The following is a 20839-nucleotide window of genomic DNA, read 5'->3' as shown; positions in this document are numbered from 1 at the left end:
TATCCATGAAAACCTGGTAAATCAATAACATTTTAAAAAACAAAATGTTGACTAAGGTTCAGATATGCTCCAAAATGTAATGGGCTCTTTCTTGGCCCTTGCAGTTTTAGTGAAATCCATTTTGCGTTGTCAAGCAACCAACAAACTAACAGATAAGTGAAAACATAATCTCCTTGATGGAGGTAAAAAAGTTCAGTCTCAACTAGTCTCAACTACAAAAAAGCTTAATACTTCTCGAGTGGTCAGAAGGTTTTATGAGCAACAAAAAATAAGGATATGTCCATGGAATCCATGAACAATCGTTGGAATAACAACAGTAGGATAAATCTAAAACACTGAAAAAAAAAATATTAGTCACTGTACTTCACTTATAAATGAACTTGAGCATCTGGAGACCAAATGTGTTGTTGTGCCAATGACCTGAGTGTGTTTGAGGGATCGGAGGTACATGTTGAGGAGGCTGTAGGAAAATGTGTAAAGTCATTTTGCCCAGCTGTCAGACACTCGCCAGGTCACTGTGACCAAAACCCAAACAGAAAGGTGCATGAAAAACGATACGTGGAGGTGACATTAGAACATGTTGAGGTAAAGTGCCTGAATCAATATACAGCACATGTATGCGCTCTTTGTCTCAGTGTTTCCACTTTGTGTTTGCACACACACACAAACTCAAGCACACAAGCACACACAGCGTTTGCATCTGCATATACACACAGGCAGATCAGAAGACTAAACTGCTACCACATGGTTGCCATAGCGAGGGCAGCAAATAGAGGCAAAACAGCGCAGACCACAGAGAAATAGGAACCAGCAGCACAACATAGAGAGAAATAACACTGATGAGAGAGAGAGGGAGAGGGAGAGAGAGAGAGAGAGAGAGAGAGATTAAGAGACAAGAAGCTGACGTGGACAGTAAAACAAGGGGACAGGCGTTTGCGGAGAACGCTTTTGGTTTCTCACCTGTACATGAGGTCCATGAGCATCTCTGGGTCTTCCTGGAACTCCCTCATTTTCACTGTGTCTGATAAAATACTGTTAAGGTTCCTGAGAAGCTCGTCTACCTGAGAACACAGAGAAACACGGGCAGGCATGAGGCTGCGATACAATGAAAAACAGCAATGTAATACAGTATGTGTCCATGTGTGTGTTTTTATACCTGTGAGGGCAACTGAGTGTTCTGCATCTCCGTGTCCTCCTCTGCGTAGGCCAGGATGGTGCGGAGCGAGCGTCGTAAGTATTCCTCCTGGAAGTCTGAGGACTTTCCCACCAGCGAGGCCAGAGACATGGTGACCTGCATCTTCACTCTTGAGAAGTTCTGACAGAGACAGCAAAGACCTTGGTTAATGTCAGTGTTTCACATTTTGGCTTCAACATCTTGAGGCTGAATTTCATGTGTCTATATATTCCCAAAGACTCTCAAGTGAAAACCTTTCTTCTTTTTTTTCTTTTTGATGCATTCGCTGGGAGCCAAAGAAGGAAATGTAATATTTTCTATGGTGATACATGCACACTAACATAAAGTATAAGATGCAAACGCAGCTTCGCATGAATAGGAAAATCCCTTCTTCTGCCTCTATTTCACTTTTTCATTTTGCCTCTAAATTGCTTAGTTACCACAAAACGTCCGATAATAAACCATGCATGTATTTACTCCAACAACAAAGAAGACATAATCCACAGTTAAGTCTTAAAATGACCTATTATATAAATTAAACAATTTACTAATGTAATTACAGTCTAATAATGCATTGACTGTATACAAAGATGGATGACATGGCATTTTCCCAAAAGTAAATCATCTTGATCGCCCCCTGATGGCAGACTGCAGTCTAGGTCATAAATCCTGCCTCCTCCATGTTGGTAGGTGGACCAAAAAATCAATGTACATGCCCAGGTTATTTGAAGCTGTGACAATGTGTTGAAATGTCATCATTGACAGCTCAGACTGACTTGTGATTGGAGGAACTCTAAACCACGGCTCCACAAAACGATCACTCCTCTGCAGACCCTGCCTCCAAATAATGATGTCAAAAGATAATAGAGCGCGTCACTCATGTCTGGGATATTTTACCTTTATTGTTTGTTCAGCGGGGGAATGTAGAGGCATGTCGTCATTTTTACATACAGTCTCTGCTCTAATGTATCACTGGACAGAAATTACATACCAATATTACTGTAGTAACTGAGCTGTTGTTTTAATATTTTATATAATGAGGTGGTCCCTGAAAATCCTGCTCTACACTCAAGCATATGGGGATAAAGGAACCAGAACATACTAAAATACTGCACACTACAATAAACTGAAAATCCACCTGCCCACACTGTGTATATTATGTGTGCAATTATTTGATTAATCTCTTTGCATTAGCAGTAAAAATGTATCCAAGATTTCAAAATCAAGTCAAGATTAGCAGTTTTTTCTTTCTCTCTCCTCAGTTTCTGTCCTTTCTCTTTCCTCGTCTCTCCATTTTTCACACTACCTGTCCAAAAAAACAGGCCTGGCAAACACCCCTCCATCTCCTGCAACGTGTGTGCAGAAAAGAGTGTGTATGCGCGCACGAGAGAGAGAGAGAGAGAGTGAAGTCCCATCTATCTCCAGCATGACCAGCTAAGCGGGAAATGATCTCCCATTAGCAGAGACATAATCACCCATGGATCATCTCTACGGCCCCATTCTGTTCAACTGAGCATGGAGCCAGAGCCTAACCACCCATCACTGCCCTCTAACTCAGTGTGTGTACATGTGTGTGTGTGTGTGTGTGTGTGTGTGTGTGTGTGTGTGTGTGTGTGTGTGTGTGTGTGTGTGTGTGTGTGCCTAAAGGATAGCCTGAGTCAACACATAACCCTCTTTGTCTTTCTCTCTTTTTTTTTATTTCATCACCTGCTCCTTTTCCTTTAGTTTTCTTTCCACTCGCCAGGTTTTGACATTGTGTTTCTTTTTTTAGTGATTAAGTCCTTCTGGATTTTTTGATTTTTTATCCAAAGAAAAAAAAATGCAAAGAGTAGAAAATGTGTGTGTGACAGACTAGTTGGAGAGTGAGACGAGGGCGGGTGAAGGGATGAAAACAAAAGAAAGGTAGGTACTTCTGTATGAATGAGTCACAGCGCTGCAATGCTAATTCAGATCACAGCTCCCTTTGTATACACCACATAAACAAACATGCGCTGGACACGCAGAGGGGTAATACTCTTTAGAGGTCCTGTGTGTGTGTATGCGTGTGTTCATTGCTGCAGGCTGGTGTCTGACTTTCATTAAAGTGTACAGACTGTAAACACAGGAAATATCGAAGCGTTATCGAACCAGCAGAGAAATGAAAGAGGATACTCTCTGTCCAAAACCTCCCTTCTCTTAGATCTGTCTCTTCTCAATTTTCTTCTGTTTTCTCTTTTTTTCTTTTATTTCCCTCCATCACTGCTTCACCTCTGGCAACACGCTGCACTATCTCTGTTATGATTTCCTCCTGTCCGCCCTAAAGGGCCATATACTCACACATTCACACATTCATATGTACTGAAACACACACACACACACACAAACATGCACACACACAAACATACACACACACACACACACACACACACACACACAGAGACGTCTGGCTGTCATTAGTTAAAGAGGGGTAGGAACATGGGGAGGCAGACAGTGACATATCTCCCTGCTCTCCACTCAGAGACACATCCTTCAGCAGAAACTTTCTGCGGCATGCTCAAAATAGACATGGAAAAGACATTAAAGCCCAGCAAGAAAGGAAAAGCAGAGGAGATGGGTGCGACTCCCTGCTTCTTCACAAGAGCATGAATCATGAGCACATCTGAACTCTCGTGCAAACCTAAATTAAAATTAATCCGACATAAATGCATTTTCTTCTGCAAGCTCAGATGTTAGATAAGGTTTATCAGACAGGAAGGTAACACATGCCTGACATTTGCCTTGAGTGTGTGTCTCTATGCACTTTCATCCTGACAACCCATTGGAAAACTAGAATGGCACTCTGTAGAGCACATGTCACCGCCAATGTCAAACAGTCCCCTTAAATTCAATCAAGCTGCACCACATTTCACACATTCATAGATATATACACCAACATCCATGAATTCCTCTCTGGGAAAACATCTTCAATGTTAGAAGAATGTTCAAAGAATGTGATGAGAAATTCCTGGATTCACACCAAAATGTAAGGATTTCTTCCCTGACTTCTATCACACCCTTCCACCAAATTTTGTGGTAATCTGTCCAGTATTTTTTGCAAAACCATGCTTACAAACAAATGGACCGGTTTGAAAACATAACCTCTTTGGCCAGGGTACAAAAACGCAATCAGGTTTGCATGTGATTTCATGTTTAAGTGCGTGTGTGTGTGTGTGTGTGTGTGTGGGTGGGTGGGTGGGGTGGGGGGTTACTTACACTGGCATTGCTGTAGCTGTATCTCATGATGAGATAGAGCGTGGCACAGGCCTGGCTCCTGTTCTCATCAATAGGGCTGCTGCAATACTGAAGCACCTTCTGGCACAGGTCTGCACACTGCTCCGCCTCCTCCTCAAACAACAGGTCCCCGAACTGCACACAAACACACACAGAAAAATAATACCAGACAAACAGGGTATACCCAAAGATACACATGCATATATAAATACATAATCTTGCTTGTATCAGCAGTTTTCCACAAATAAGAACATTTAATTCAGACACAGAGAGTGCGCTTGTAAACACAACTACCCACACAACTACCCACACAGCTCCTCCAGAATTTTCACAAAGTACGACACGCACACGCACGCACACACACACACACACACACTTATCTCTCTATAGCTGTGAGAACACTCATTGGCATAATGCATTCCCCTGCCCCTAACCTTAACCATCACATCTAAATGTCTACCCAACCTAACCCAAAAACCAAGTCCCTCAAAAAACCCTTTGAATATGTGAAGACCAGCCAAAATCTCCTGACAAATTCAAAATGTCCTCACTGTCCACACACACATGCACACGCATACAATGATGAAAGTACCTTGACAACGAGTGCTCTGAGCGTGCTGAACGTGTGAGAGAGGAAAGTTGAGCTCTGGTTGCATGTAAGAGAGTGTAGTAACACTTTCAACACTCCGCCGACAACGCTGTCCTTACAATCAGCCAATGGCACCGCCTGGACAAGAGACACATGGAAGATTTAGCCAATCATACAAATGATAACACCTGCAGATACACTGGAAACCCATTTAAATTGAAAAGTAGTTACACAAGCAAACAGAAAAAAATGATTAATACAGTCAATGATATGCTTCAAGCTAAGATTAAAATCTATTGCATGTGTGGACAACATATTGAGCCATCTTTGTGCTTTATGTATTTAATATTGCTAGCATTCAGTGTCAGCAGTTAAATATATTTACCTGTGCGTTCAATACATTTTTGCATTATGGCAACTCACTGAGCGATATCTCAATACCACAGTTTCAAATTACTCTGGTTTCACTTAGTGCTTTCAAACCTTTCTAAAGAAACTGAGCAGGGCTTCTTTCAATACTCAGTGAGGAACTTTATTAGTATATCAATTATGCAAGCACCTGAATTGATTTTTTTTCAACAAGGTTTCAAATGAAAGAAACTTTCTTGTTGACTTTAAGTTCCCTCTGCAGATACAAAATAATTTAAAGAATTAAAAGAAATATGTAGTGACGCCATATCTTGAGAAAACATTTGTATTAATAGTATTAATTTCAGCTCTGGATTATAAGTACTGACAGTATATGTAACTGTACTATGTGAACAAACAGTGTTAGAGGATACTGAATGGGTTCAGGTGATGGACAAAGTGTATTCCGACCTGTACGATGGTCTCCAGCAGGTCCAGTACGATAAGGTTTGTCTCTGTGGCCAAGTTCCCACTGATCAGAGCCTCCTGGTCCAACTCTGCTTTAGTCCTGATGGAAAGTGATCACACAGATATTAAGAGAGAAGAGATGGAAGAAACACAGGCACATGGGATTCGTCCCTTTTTTTTATCAAAGAGAGTGATCTTTCAGTTTGAGAGCAGAACTTATTGATTTCCTGTTCAGATTTTGTTATGCATTCACTCTAAATCCTGCGCTCACACTCAAACAGCTTGTGCTAAAACTGTGAATGTCCTCCTTGTGCTCACACTGTGGGTGCCTAAGCTTTACTTCTTTCAGAGTCTGGTACGAGTGGTCACTTCAATCGAGCTCATGCACTCCCATAAGGTCTGAGAGTCTTAGAGAGGTAAAGCTAACGCACCCACAACGAGGGTGGGACAATTCAGTTTGTCAACACAAGACCTGGCATTCTATTGGTTGGAACAGCTGAAGCTTGAGTGCAGGAAATCTGAGTGCAGGTGACAAAATATCTGAGAGCAAGCGCACAGTTTGAGCAGAGATCTCAAGTCCTGCTTTAGACATGAAAGACAACACTCTTGAATAAAAAATAGGCAAAACAGGCAAAGCAAAAATGTGAAAACTGGGAAGCAGACACATACTTGTCCTGTTTGTCATTGGTCTGTCTCCACTGAGTGAGGTCTTTCCTCCAGCGCAGGTTCTCTCTCTGACCCATGGTCCTGTCCATTCCTGTCAGGGTCAAAAAGGAAACAGCTAGTGAGAAAACAATGATGTACATTTACATACAGATTAAATACAAAGCTGTATCACTGAAATCTAATAGATAGATGGACACATTGATATTATGTTTTATGAGCAGATTAGATAACTTATTTGAGAATTTGCTGATAATTCAAACAAACTGTTCCTAGTGATCACACATTTACTTTCTCCTTCCTTCTGTACTATCTACTATACCATCATATTTAGTCAGCACGCATCACTTGAACAGAATGCAAGCCCATGCACAGAGTAACCTGAGACCGGTTCTTTCCATGACTTGCTGACTGCACATTTAATAAATACTGATACTGAACGCTCACTTGATTTGGAGGTAGTTCATGTGCACAACTTGAAAAATTGCAATTTTAAATGTGACAGAAAAGCAATTTCCAAGTTTTAACCCTTAAAATGCATGTACCTCCAACTCGTTTCATCATTTCACCGCGGGCTCCCATTCCTCTCAGCAGGGCTTCTTCCAGCTGCAGCTTGGCCTGCTGGGACTTCTGTAAGGCCTGGGTGCTCACTTTGTCAGTGCTCTGCTTACCCTGCACACACACATTAACACAGTTTCACAACACTGATACAGTGTACAACGTTTTGTGATAAATACCTGTAAGATAAAATACACACACTGTCACCGATAATATATACAAACACACAGCCATCCCTGAAACAGTTTCCATAACTAGATGTATATAAACATAAAACACGTCACAGACTGTTACAACTGCACTGACACATAAAACAATCGAGTAAACTGACCCTGTAGTCGAAGCAGGAGACACAGATGGTGAGGAGCTCCAGCAGCTTGTTGAGCTGTGACGGAGGCATGTCCACAGTCCAGCGCTGAATTAGACTCCTGTCTGCATTTTTTATCACCCACAGGAAACACACCAACAGGTGGCGACTGGTGTCTGCCGCCAGGGTGGCTATGGATTTACCTTGCTGGGAAGGGAAGAGGAGGGAGGCAGATATGTAGTTCGATGGGGTTTAATGTTGCTCACACTGAAGAGAGAGGGAGCATCTGCATTCACTCAGAAAAATACACAGAAGTGCCTGTGCAACCAGACTAAGAAAAATCAGTGATGTACACAAAAGAGGATTATCAGTATGATTTTTTGCCACACACACACATTCATACAGTCCATGGGTAGCACTTCTTTTCTATGAGGGGCAATTCTAACTTCTCTTAGAGAACACCAATACATAAGTGGACATTTCTTTCACCCGGGTTTTAGTTTGGTGTTGTTCTCTTCCTCCTCTTAATAGGTGTTAAATCTACTGCAGATTAATTTACCTTCATTTTCTGAGATGATGAATCGCTGCTATAGAGGGCTACTGCTGCTTCACTGTGTGGCAGCTTTGATAAATGTAGTCATTAACCTCCTAGTGCTCGGGGTCTCCCACCTGGAACCTGGTTTCCAGGTATCTGTTCCACAGCAGGGCTGAGTGAGGTGCACCAGAACCCACATCAACTATTTGTAGCACGTAATCCTAAACATGACGAGGCTATTTTAAAAAAAAGTTACCGTTTCTGTTGAGAAGAGTAAAGGATTCAGATATTGTTTGTTTGAAGGGGAACAGCCTGAAAATGAGGAGCGGTCTGGCTGCCAGGTTTGGATTTGTGATGGATACCAGGCCGATGGCACAAATGTAGTTTTTCCACAACAGTATTTCACGTTACAACAAAGAAAGAACTGATTCATCTCTTGGAAAGAAGCCGAGAGAGCTGAAGAGAGTGGCAGTGTTCAGTTTTAGAGCCTGTGCTGTTGCTGTAGCTACATTTGATGGATGTGTTTGTCAGGGAGGACGACCCTGTTCACTTATGATGCCAATGCTTGCACATAAACCATCTCCTGCAGACGTGTGTATGTGTGTGTACTGTACGTCTGTGTATGTGTGATTTTTCAGGATGGATGAAGTGTGTGTGCAGCTCTGACAGCTAATCAATCTACCTCAGTGCAGCTCACCTGTTGGGAGGCAGAATACTACACACAATCACACAAACACGCACACAGACGCACTTCTGAACGTCTAAAACACAATGAAAACCACACTTCAATTTGTTATCATCTTCAGATTAGGACATAATTTCTGAATTTTACCATGGACGCCATGGAAACGAGAACATTCCGGCCCAGCGTGTTGAATGGGTTCCCAGCTATCGCCATGGCAACAGACTGATTGATGGGTGGCACATTTTCAAGGTCATCGTCAGATATGCCCATCTTGTTTTTCCCGCCTCGAGTGTCAGAAACTACAGAGACAAACAGGTCAAACGCTGTTAAACTGGAGGAGGGGACGGGGGAGCATCTGATGAACTTAGAGCCTTAATTGTGCAAAAGTTTTGACAACACTTGTGTCTGTGTTCATGTTAGGAAAAAAGCATCAACACTTCTACGGCAGAGGAAGACTTTTAACTGGTAACAAAGAAGTACAGTCAAAGCACTGGTAGATTAAAGAGATTAACGTAACACAGACACATTCCAGTGGTTATGACAAATCAATCAAGTTATTCAGTGAAGGACCAATCCCACTAATGTCCATCATGAAAACACAGTCTCGTAAGGATGAGCATATTTTTATAAAATTCCACAAAGATACAGAATCAATGTAATAATAATATATGTGCAAAAATGACAGCAGACATACAGTTAATTGATCAACAAGTACAAAAAGGTGCATTTAATTTAATATATATATGTGTGTGTGTGTGTGTGTGTGTGTGTTTTACCAGTGAAGTCCAGATAATTGGTGGAGTCGATGATAATCCCCACCAGGGGGAGGTAGAGAGCAGCCACCTTTGCTCTGACCTCAGGTTTAATACAGCGATGGTCGAGATCATGAGAACACAGCAGGCTGTAGATCGCATTGATGGCTTTTCTCTGGACCTTTCCCCTGTAAGTACATTTTAAGCGCAGCATTAACATTCATGACTTGCAGCAGGCAAGGTGAGTGTTAACCTACATCACAGCTTTAAATTAAAAATGTACTAGGGAGGAAAATGGCTTGGGTATAACATCTCTGTGTTTGTGTTTCCATACCCCTCTGACTCCATGTCTAAGGCAGCACTGAGCTCCGTCAGCAGCAGACCCGCGAGGTAGTGCTGCTGCTTGAAATCCTGAGAAAGCTCAAACAGCCCCAAGATCCTCTGCTGCTCCTGGAAACTACAGGAGCCGGAACTCTGAGGAGGGGAAACGGAGACAAAAGAGCGGCAGGAAGAGAATTAGGGTACGATTTTTGGTTAACACAAAGCAGACTGCTTAACAGTCCATCAAAAACTGTGTCACGCTTTCCTGGCTGAATCACATCTCATCTCCTCCATCTGATAACTCCCTCAGCTCCACTTTCCAATTCTCCTTATAGCGGATTTTATTTCCTTTCCTAGAAATGTTCCTCTCCTCGAAGGCATGACAGCCCAAACATTTGTGCATCGTTCTCTCTCCTTTACCCTCGCTGATGTAGAAATGTCAGCTGAACTATTTGCAAAATGAAAAGTACACATCGTGCCACTGCAACAAGTGCATATTTTGACTGACCTGTGAGGAGATGGATGGACATGGTGAGGCGGGGGCAGAGGCCGGGCTGATGAAGAAGAGGCTCAGGTTGAGGTAGTGCTCGTGGCTGCACAAGATTCGCAGGAACTCCAGACGCATGCTGATCAATGTCGGCATTGAAACACTTTTAGCTGACATCTGGAAGAGAAAGCAAGAAGAAACTGTCCCTTAATTCATAATGATATATGACATAAGCAAAAGAAATTAAGCTAATTTTTAGAAATATCTCTGAATCAAATCTCATGGACTTGAAGATACATGCTACATAGCTTTTGTTTGGTATCAGATTTACCTGGTTGCAGTAGTTTTTCACCAGCTGGAAAACAAATCCTCGGTCCATGAGAGACAGGAGGTCATAGAGGAAGAAGGCCAGGCTGATGTTGACTTTCTCAGCTTGCTCTACCTCCTGAAACAACAATCAACAAACAGTTATCTGTACCGAGTGGATCTTGCCAATCATTACGCTGTGCAAGCTGACTTCTCAGATACTGCAGCGACCTGCGGTTTGGAGGACACTGACAACCGAGGCTGCTTCTAACCAACCCGGAGAACAGAAGGAGGCTAAAGTTACAATGATTCGGTCGAGACGAGCTTCATGTCTTCTTCTTTCCTCACCTTTTGTTGTTTGACGAGGATGGTGCCAATCTCAGCCGTAACCACAGAGGCGATGGTGGTTATGTCATCTTTAAATCGGTCGGAGAAGCGATTTCTTCGAGGGACGTTGTGCTTGTCCAGCTGAGACACGTGCTGAGCCATGCTTTTCACCTGATTAATCAATCACCAACACAACACATGTGAATCAGTAATATGAAACGTCAGTTTAGAAACAACATGGAAAATACCAAGGATGTGCATAAAGTCATATGATGAAGAAAGGCATGAAAATAAAGGCAAGTGACAGATGGAAAGATGAGATGATAAAAAAACATGGTGACCGGACAGTAAAATCATTGTTTATCATCTGCATTCAAATTACAATAGATTAATTTTACTGATTAAGTAAGTGTCCTTTATTCAAAGTTATTGAAGTTAGACACATGAATATATGAGATGAGCTGAAGGAATGAAAGAGAATGTGACGAGTCATTTCCAAAACTCCTAAAGTTTGATAGTCAAGCCACTTGATAAAGTACTGACCACAGCACTTTCAAAATGTCTTTTTCCTCATCACACTATGAAACTTCTGTTTATGTTTTAAGGTTTGTGGCCACAGGATCATGCATTGTTTGGTGTGAATCATTTTTACAACTCATTCATTTATCACTAACCTCGTCAGCAAGTCTGTTTCACAGCTACTGTAAGTGTCAATCAAACACTCGTCTTTTTTAAAGTGAAACACACACACACACACGCACACACACACTGACCAGCAGCTCGAAGAAGAACCAGGCATATTTGTACGCGTTCTCTCTGCAGACACCCGTGCTGACGACCATCTGCAGGGCGAGCTCCTCATGAAATTGCTGCAAGAGAGAAAAGACAGCGGTGAGACGCAGCTACGCTTTGGTGAGAGCTGAGGGAATAAATCTTACAGTCACAGTAGATATGACATCAAGTCTTAAACTGTTTATCTCTATGAAAACACACAGGGTTACAGAATGCCTTAGTGTCACACTGCCCCCATGTGGCCACAAACGGAAACTAGTGCTCATGGCTGATACTCTGTATTTGAAAATTGTTCAATTAATGGATAATCCTGTGAGTAGGAAGAAAGATTAATCGCACGACCTGAATGGTGAATGGTATAACTAATGAGTTTCATCTATGCTTGCTCAACAAAATGTTTTTTTGTCTTTGCAGTGTCTCCATATTTCTACAATTCCCTTAAATCAAAACAATCTTTATAGGTTTATAGCATTACATTTCTCAGCTACACCTCAGTGTTTTTTTCTATTTGTTACCATAAAGAGGCTGCAAAATGGTGACACTCCATTCCTCCCCCCTGAAAATTAAAATCAAGACTTAAACATAATTCTCTGAGAAATCAACGAAAATGTTAAAAAACGCAGAATTAAAGAACGGGGGAAAAATTCCGCCCTCTGGATCAGCACCAAAATGTAATGGATTATTCCCTGATTCACATCTCATCCTTCCAAAAACTTTGGTGATAATCTGTCAAGAAGTCTTTACGTAATCAAGCCAACCATCAGACAAGCACAGACGAAAACATAGCCTTTATGACAGAGGAAAAAATGTATAATCTTATTTCCAATTTAAGGAGATAATTGACTTCACCACTGAAAATCATCACAATCCAACAACATCTGTGTTATTTTAGGAAGCATGAATAAAAGTTGGTCACCTTCCTGCTGGAGGGCCTGGTGCCTCCTGCTGGGTTCTGGTGGTTGTTCACATCCACGTAGGTGGACATACGGCAGCCTGGGTTGTTGTGACCCTGGAGACAGAAACACACACAGGTTCCATCACAGTGAGCGTGATGGATGCTTTCATTAGTGTGGGTGTCTAGTGGTCTATTACAATATCTAATGTACTGTGGGAATGAATAGCAAATGACTGCGATGTGTGTATTAGGACGTCTGCTGAAATATTTACATATAGCTGTGAGTGTGTATGGAGTTTGTCAAAAATATGAAACCATCTGGTAGCCTGGTGATAAATGAGCTTTCAGGGAAAATACGAGCAGACATAGAAAAGGTGTATTTCGTAATGGTTTAAATCAATAGCAATTACCCTCTAAGAGTACATGAATAGTATTTAAGAGTTTCTTTTGGCAGCAAAAATAAGTTTCCAAAACTGAAGTGAATGAATGTCTCTTAAAGAGAGAGAGAGAGAGGTTTGATGAAGCTCTCTGTACCTTGGCAGAGAAGATGTTTTTGATCTCAGCATCCTCAGCAGACATGTGCGGAGCCGGGATGTCAGGGTTGCTGCTGCTGCGGATTCTGGACTGGAGAAGCATATTCCCAACCGTGACTGCTGTGGCCCGACCCATGGTGCTGTAGCGGCTCTCTGCAGAAGCCATCACACTCCCTGAAACTAGAAAAACAACAGAACATGTTCTTAATTCCTTAAATATTTATAAGAAATATAATTACAGGAAATATGAGAGAAGAAATATTCAGAAACCAATATGCTACTACCTGTGTTCTGCCCTTCTCGAGGGGGGTCAGGCAGACAAAACACCCAGTAAAGGTAGGTCGCCAGGAGGCTGTTCCTGCCCTGCTGGTCCCTGATCAGCTCCTGGCTGTTATGAAGACTGTTGACAATGGACACCACTGATTCGAAGGCTATCTGGGCCAGATTGGCTGTAGAACACAGATATAAACATGCACATTAGAGTCATTCATCAGAGTCGGAATATTATCAACATCATCATCATGATAAATAACTTTTTCTTTCCCAGGTCTTTTAAACTGCACTTCATTTAAACATTTGTATTTGTGACAATAGATTCAAGCTAACATTCAAGTAGCTGATTATAAAAAATATCTGTAAAAATTATGATCAGTGACTAACAATAAGTTATAATTTTTAAATATAGACGAAAAGATGAATCCAAAAATTCACCACAAATGAACAGATTGATCAATAACCAAATAATTGTCATTGAAAACAGTAAATCCTCACACTGCAGGGGACAGGGGAGTTTTGACATTTTGTGTGAAACCTAAAAATTTCCCAAAATGTTGCTGTGGTTGTTGGATCTCTGCAACAACAGTGACTCCTCACCAGTCTGACCGGCGATGACCATGGGCTGCATGATGAGTGTGAAGAGTTTATCCAGCACCAGGTGGAGGAAGAGGACCAGCGGCTCTAAACTGGAAGAGGACAGGGAGATGATGCTGAGCTTCAGCTCATGCTCCAGCTTGTTCTCTGGAATTTTCTCCTCCCTGACCCGCAGAGGGAATGTCGCTCCACCCTCCAGGGCGTGGCAGAGGGTGAAGAAACGCTCCAGGTGGTTGTCCTGGTACAGAAAACAGAGGATTTCTTACATTGTCAGAGAGAAACAGGCTGAGAGACCCATGTAGAAAGACAGTGTGCATGTAATCCTTCAGGGTGGCTGTCTCAGCACGGCAGAGTGTTTTAATGTCTAGTCTAGTCTGGAAAGCAAATCTGCTCTGTGTTTGTGTGCTCAACCATAACTCACCTGTGTGTGTACAGACGACACGGCCTGGATCTCCAGGTTGAAAAGCCCTTTGTGACTCTCCATCCACTTGACTGGAGGAACCTGAAGAGGAAGTTTCTATACAACAGAGAAAAAGGAAAGTGTGTCTTTTATGTCTGTTCAGGCATTCAAATGTCTATTTCCTTTAAAAAACAACACACTTCCTCCTCTACATTGTATGATATGGACAAAATAAATGTTTTTGTACATAATAAAATACGTTGGTCAGTCGGTCATTTGATTGATTGATTGATCGATCCGACCCAGCTGTACGAGGACCAGACTCCTAACAGAGCCGTGTAACTCAGGCTGACCAGAAGCATCCCTTGTTCTGTATGTGAAGCTGTTTCTGTCTGGCCACAGTTTGTTTATCTATATGCAGGACGAATAGATACAGACATGTGTCCCAGCTGCCACTGGCTTTTTAAATAATTTATTTTTATTTTTATTTATTGAGACCCTGCAGTTTCTTGTGTTTTATGTTTTTTTATGCTTTTATGTTATTCTCAGTCTTTTATATTGTATTTTTTGGTTCAGTTCGATGTCACATACCTCAGGCGTGTGCAGAGAATAGTTGACAGGTAGTCGTTCCAAGACGATGGGCAGACAGAACTGACCGGTCTGCAGCCGGTCATTATTCAGTATGGGCAGCCACTGGATCAGACAAACAAAGCAAAGTCAGTGTGTCAGCCATGAGCATTTTAACATCAGACAATACTGACATTTAGAAAAAGAAAATGAATTGACTCATGCATGAATATAGAAACATACAGCACATGACACTGATTTAGAATAAAGAGGCGGCTTTCAAACACAATACACACGTGTCACAACACCCACTGCTCTGAATGTTTTATCCCACATTCCTTTGACAAACAAGGATTTAATAATGGATGATTTCTTAACTCCACAATACTATTACACTTGTTCTGTGACTATATTTAGATAGAGAAACTTACAGAGTATCCAATGAGTGTCTCACAGCTGCCGCTCTGGTTCTGCTTCTGCTGGCAGCTGATGTGGTAGAAGGTGAACAGCAGGTGATGTCTCTGCGTGAGACGTGCTGGAAGAACCAGCTTCACTTCCTCATAGAAGTCAGGGGACCTGGGGAGGAGAGGGGCAGGGGGAGATGAAATGACAGGGGAGAGTTACCCAAGCTGTTTATATGATGGAAAGAGGCTCAAACAGTGTAGTGTAACTCAATGAGGTGGACTTGCTTGTTATGGTAGGTAATAGGGGTGTAGACTTCCTCCAAGAATTCAGGGCCACTTGATTTGCCAAAAATGACCTGAGAATAAAGGAAATAACAGGTAAGTCTCCATTTTCATCTCCAGGGGACTTCTCCTGGTTAAATATAGGTTCAATAAAAAAATAAAATACATTAACTGTGTGATTAGTGTACCAATCTAAAATCATTTTGTTAATCAAACAAAAATTTCTCATTTATCAAAGCTCCCTAACTTTGGTGTATGTCCAGTATTTGTCTGTGTTACAATTATTCATCTAAGCAGTTTTTGTGAGCACATGGAATGAAACTAGGTCATAATAATGCTGACGACTGATCATAAACAAGCGACACTCACACGCTGAGAAGAGCTCGGGTCCTCTTCGCTCATGAACTGGATTTTGACAGTGATGTTTCTGGCTGATGTCAGTCTGTTGACAAAGTTGAGCCTCTGCGGGTAGACGAAGAGCAGGTTCCTACAAACAGGGAGAGAATTAGTCTTTATGATTTATCAAAACATTAATGGCACTGAGTGGAGGGGCATACCTCCGCCAATGCCCAACACTATTAAATTAAATCAAGCCGCACGGAATCGTATGGAGTCCCCCTTTCAATACCTGATGGTTTTTCATCAAGATTCATTATTAATTTCTTTAAATTCACAAAAAAACATCTCATAATCTTAAAAAATGCATCTGCTCCCTTAACCAAATTTGTGCCAAAATGTAATGTTTATTATCCCCTTCCACTAAAGTTAAAGAAAACTGATTCAGTGATTTTTTTCTAATCCTGCAAACAAACAGACAAACAGCAATGAAAATGGTGAAAGTAATAACTCGTCTGTACTCAAAATAAAGCAGTTGTTCTACACATCACTAGGTGGCACTGTCTCTTCAGAAAACCTCAGGCATGTAGCGGTGGAGGTGACAGTAATGTCACAGAAAAATCAAAACAACACGTCATTTACTGCATCTCTTCGTGGTTTTTATACAACGCTGTAATCTGTCCTGAAACCTTGAAAACAGGAGGGTCACCACAAACTCCACTCAACAAACGCTCAGAGAACAACAGCATGTAATTACTGTGCAGAGGATTTGTTCACACATGAAGTTACTACTGTTTTTGTTGCGAGAAAAACCATTTAAGGATTGAACTTTGAGTCGAATCACACCGCTGGTTACACAGGATGGCTCATTACTGCTGAGCTATGAGGCAACTTTACAGGTTGCATGGGGGGAAATACCTAAAAATAGGGACGAAAATAAAAAGGAGCAAAGCCTGAAAGCAATGTCAGCGTCTGAGTGACTGGTGCAGCGTGACTGTTCTTGTGGCCTCTGGTCTTTCAGGAAAGTAAAATGTCTGTAAGAGCAAACAAACCTGTTTACACCCCAAGCTACGAAACGTTTGCTTTTCAAATTCTTGTTTGTGTTTCACACTGCGGAGGTGCAAGGTGTACGCTGGTTTCCTTTCCCCCTGACAGTCAGTGAGGTTTCATAAACATTCTGAATAAAACCTGTACAGTTCCTCTTCCGAACTTCTTTTCAAAATAAAAGCTACTTTATTCAGCTGGATATAAACCATTGCAGCAAGAAACAAATGTTGTGCTTTTACTTTAAGGACAAATTTTTGAAGAGGAAGTGATTTGATGAATTTTGCTTGCAGATGGAGATTAGTCTGTGTCCAATATGATGAAATAAAACTAATTATTGAAATGATCTGGTAGCGATTTTGACCCTGTCCCACGCCCAATGACTGCTACAGGTCATCTGTTTATTCAAAGTTCATTAATATTGAACATATCACTTGTCCACATTGCACAAAATTCAACACTGCTCTTCCTCAGGTCACTAAGAATACTTGTGCCAAGTGGAACAACAGTAAGATGAATGGTTTGACTCAACTGTCCACAGACAGACTGACGTTTGTTTAATTAGCAGGAAGATGATGATTAAAAATCATTGTCCGCCACTTCTGGCTACAGATAGAAAACAAATGTATAAAGTGTGTGTTAATTCAGTGATATGTTACATCTGCCACCCTACCTGTAAATGTTGTGTGGGACATAAACCTCGCTGGATGGGAACTCCAGCACCTCCTTGACTGGACGAATGTTTTTCTCAGCCACTGGTATAAGAGGGATGAGCTCGGTGGACAAACATGCAAGAGGCGTGTCATGGACAGGAGACATGTCCAGTTTTATGGAACCTAGAAGACACAGGATAAGACACATGTAAGTCGCATGCATACACATGTGATCTGCAGCAAATGTTTTTAATGCCATGGCTGATTGGTGAAAATAAATCTTAGAAAGCTGTTTTGAGTGATGACCTGATATCGTCTTGATTCTTCTCTGTGGAGTGGAGTTTTTCTTGATATCAGCCAAGAACTTGAGCAAGTCCTCATCACTCAAACGATCCCCCTCCTGACACCCACACCCACACCCAGACACACACACACACACACATTGAGACAGTCAACTAAACACATGACTAAGTTGCAGACTTTGCGTCAAATATGAACAACAGATGTGTTTTTATGTCAATGATTTTATCCAAAGTATTCGTGTCATGGTGGAAACATTACTCGAACCTTATGGAATGCATAACATGGCATGTTTGATAAAAGAACGAGACCAGACTGTAACCTTAGTTACTTGTGTTATATCATATATCTCAAGGAAATGATACATTTTTCACTGATCTGTCAGCCTCGTTGTGTGGGTGGAGGTCCGACCTGTTTGAAAATGGTGCTGATAGTGATGGTCGCAGGTTTGAAGGCTGAAACGTTGCAGAATTGATCATCGATGGTGCTGTAGCGCTCAGAGTTCCTCCTGGGAAGCTGTCCTTTCCGGTCAATGCTGCTCGACTTGACTGGGGAAAAAAAGACACAAAAGGTTACGGGGTCATGTGATATTCAGCTACACACAATCTGAGGAAATGCACATAAACGCAAAGTCATCATAACGTGTTCCTGTCAAGAAAAGGCACCCACAAGGTCAAACACACACACAAGGACACAGTAACACACACCTCTAAAGCTATCAGAGTCTGTGACGTCGCGGTCTAAGGCGGCAGTGGAGATGACTTCCATGACATTAACGGTCGCCCAGGCAAAAGGCATGCGATAGCGACCCAGCTTCTGGCAGAACGTCTCTGCGTGGCCTCGCAGCTTCTCAATCTTGTCCTTGTTCTGAAATATTTATAGAAAAGACCAACAAAATTATAATTTGTGAAAAAATCATATTACAATTGTTTTAATCAAATCAGCTTTAAGTCAATCAAATAACTTGATAATTCATCATCCATTTTTCAGTTCACATGCATTTTCATGACCAGTCATTGTTTGTTAATTCCACCCCTCGTATTAATAGGCTCGAGGAGGATAATAGAAGGATATTGTAAAATATTTTGCTTGTGATTTACATTTAGTGACCAAAACGATAATTGCTCTGCCACGTTACCTTTGCAGAGTCACACTCCCTCAATGTCATGTACGGGTCAGCACAGTCACTGATCTCTCCCTGCTGCAGAACCTTCTCGATCTAAAACACAGACAGGAAGCACATGAGTCATCAGAACAGCTTAATGAAACTAAAAAAAAAAATCTATAGAGTGTTGGCAGAGGAACCGTGTGAGAAGCAAGAGATGCACAGACAGCACTGCACTGCCTTGCAGGGTTCATAAAACCTTTGAGGGGGTAGGAATTTATAGGCAGGAGGAAAACATTTGAACCTTGCTACTTCCTGTTGCTTCTGCTATAGAGGTGATATGAATTTGATTTATTTATATTAATACTTTATTTAACCAGTAAGCTCCCACTGAGATCCAATATCTCTTCTGTCATGGGCAGCAACAAAACATCAGCGGACAGCAAACATGACAATAAAGCAAGTACACCACTGTCACTTTAACAAAAAACCAAAATACAAACTGGGACTTAACTAAGCTTGTAAATGAGTAACACCAAATAAAACAAGACAAAACCAACAGGACAGGGTACAAATGCTGTGTATTGCATATATTATAAAAACTAAATAGAAAATAGTGTGAGTCTCAGATAAATAATATTATAGTTTGACTGTTTCACCTGTAATTTATAGCGACCCAATTGAGTTATACTGAACTAGATAATCTAGGTGCATGCAAACTATTTTCTAGCCATCTGAAGCAGAGCATCAGTCCAGTCTTGAATGAGGTCATTAAAAACAAATTATACATAAAAAAAAGATGGGTAGCAATTAAGTAGAAAGTAAGTTTAAACTATTAATACAACCAGGGATAAATACACAGAACAGACACAGTAACATACAGGAAGAAATGGTACAAATTAATTGTGCGGAAAAAATAATAGCTTTGATTGTTACCTTAATGACCAGGAAGATATCTGGAGAGGGGTAGGTGACGGAGAAGATGGCAGATCTGGCCAGGGTGGAGTGATCCACATGTGGCGAGTGAAGTTTCAATAAGTTTTTAAAATGTTCTGAGTTCAGATCACAGTAGAAGTTCTCTGATATCTGGAGGAAGACAGAGATGAAGAGTTTGACTTTAGTTGATGGAAATTCTTGGACAAATTCAAAATATAATGAAAGGGGGGGGGGGGGGGGGGGACTGAGGGATTGGAAAGGCTCCAGGAATCTGTTTTAATGTAAACCAAACACGGATCCTGGAATATCATCTGTTCAGTCCACTCTGCTGTTTCTCCACTCAGCTCCCCGATGACCTCAGGCCAGGAACACAGCCATATGTCCTGGTCTGGCCCGGCCTGGTGTGTGTGTCATGTGATACCATTCACTGTAAAGCCATTAACTGCTCGCTTTCAGTCTGCTTATCCCATAGGAACGCCATCACACTGACCACACCAAAGCAGACATCTGGTTATTCAAAACAACCCAATATTTTAACTGGAATGCTCAGTATCTGTGATCAGATTATTATTAGTCTGAAAAGTAGGTTGATTGCAGTTGGTTTGTTTTAAATCCACTTTTGTTAAAAAAACAAAACCAAAGAAGCTTGACAGACGAATTCCTGCATCGACCTTTTGACGGAAATGACCCTGTTCACTTTAACACGAGTGAACGTTTTCAAACGGCTGCAGCGGAGGAGTCCACTTCTTACTGACAAATAATTTCTTGGACTGACAGAGGACACAGGCCAGCTGACTCCAATAGCAAATGGTGCCTCGTATTTCTGAATTAAACATCCTTAAATCTGCAATCGTCTCTGGGTTGACAACTGTTTTCAATGAGTAAGATCATTTTTCCACTTAACGGCAGACACACTGAAGCACTTGCAGAGAATCCACTACATGAGAGAATGC

At 41.5% G+C, this 20839-nt stretch overlaps 1 protein-coding gene across 2 annotated transcripts in view; it reads right to left on the bottom strand.

Moving 5' to 3' along the window:
* The window catches only part of dock8 (dedicator of cytokinesis 8), a 54945-nt gene that overhangs the window by 10522 nt on the left and 23584 nt on the right, over positions 1-20839 (bottom strand). For both annotated transcript variants that reach the window (XM_069523639.1, XM_069523640.1), the window contains 30 exons: positions 19887-20036; positions 18984-19064; positions 18553-18712; positions 18257-18393; positions 17852-17945; positions 17566-17728; positions 15882-15999; positions 15516-15586; positions 15258-15402; positions 14851-14952; positions 14281-14376; positions 13863-14097; positions 13274-13438; positions 12991-13169; positions 12478-12570; positions 11543-11638; positions 10791-10940; positions 10468-10581; positions 10158-10313; positions 9663-9802; positions 9353-9516; positions 8724-8875; positions 7381-7563; positions 7037-7163; positions 6498-6585; positions 5832-5928; positions 5016-5150; positions 4406-4558; positions 1157-1315; positions 961-1061 (listed from right to left, as the gene is read on the bottom strand). In XM_069523639.1, the coding sequence (XP_069379740.1) occupies positions 961-1061; positions 1157-1315; positions 4406-4558; positions 5016-5150; positions 5832-5928; positions 6498-6585; positions 7037-7163; positions 7381-7563; positions 8724-8875; positions 9353-9516; positions 9663-9802; positions 10158-10313; positions 10468-10581; positions 10791-10940; positions 11543-11638; positions 12478-12570; positions 12991-13169; positions 13274-13438; positions 13863-14097; positions 14281-14376; positions 14851-14952; positions 15258-15402; positions 15516-15586; positions 15882-15999; positions 17566-17728; positions 17852-17945; positions 18257-18393; positions 18553-18712; positions 18984-19064; positions 19887-20036 (4004 nt within the window). The remainder of the gene's footprint in view (positions 1-960; positions 1062-1156; positions 1316-4405; positions 4559-5015; positions 5151-5831; positions 5929-6497; positions 6586-7036; positions 7164-7380; positions 7564-8723; positions 8876-9352; positions 9517-9662; positions 9803-10157; positions 10314-10467; positions 10582-10790; positions 10941-11542; positions 11639-12477; positions 12571-12990; positions 13170-13273; positions 13439-13862; positions 14098-14280; positions 14377-14850; positions 14953-15257; positions 15403-15515; positions 15587-15881; positions 16000-17565; positions 17729-17851; positions 17946-18256; positions 18394-18552; positions 18713-18983; positions 19065-19886; positions 20037-20839) is intronic.

This window comes from Paralichthys olivaceus, chromosome 4 (assembly GCF_024713975.1).
Source record: "Paralichthys olivaceus isolate ysfri-2021 chromosome 4, ASM2471397v2, whole genome shotgun sequence".
NCBI lineage: Eukaryota > Metazoa > Chordata > Actinopteri > Pleuronectiformes > Paralichthyidae > Paralichthys > Paralichthys olivaceus.
The sequence above is the reverse complement of the archived record's forward strand: the minus strand, read 5'-3'. Positions and strand labels throughout refer to the sequence as shown.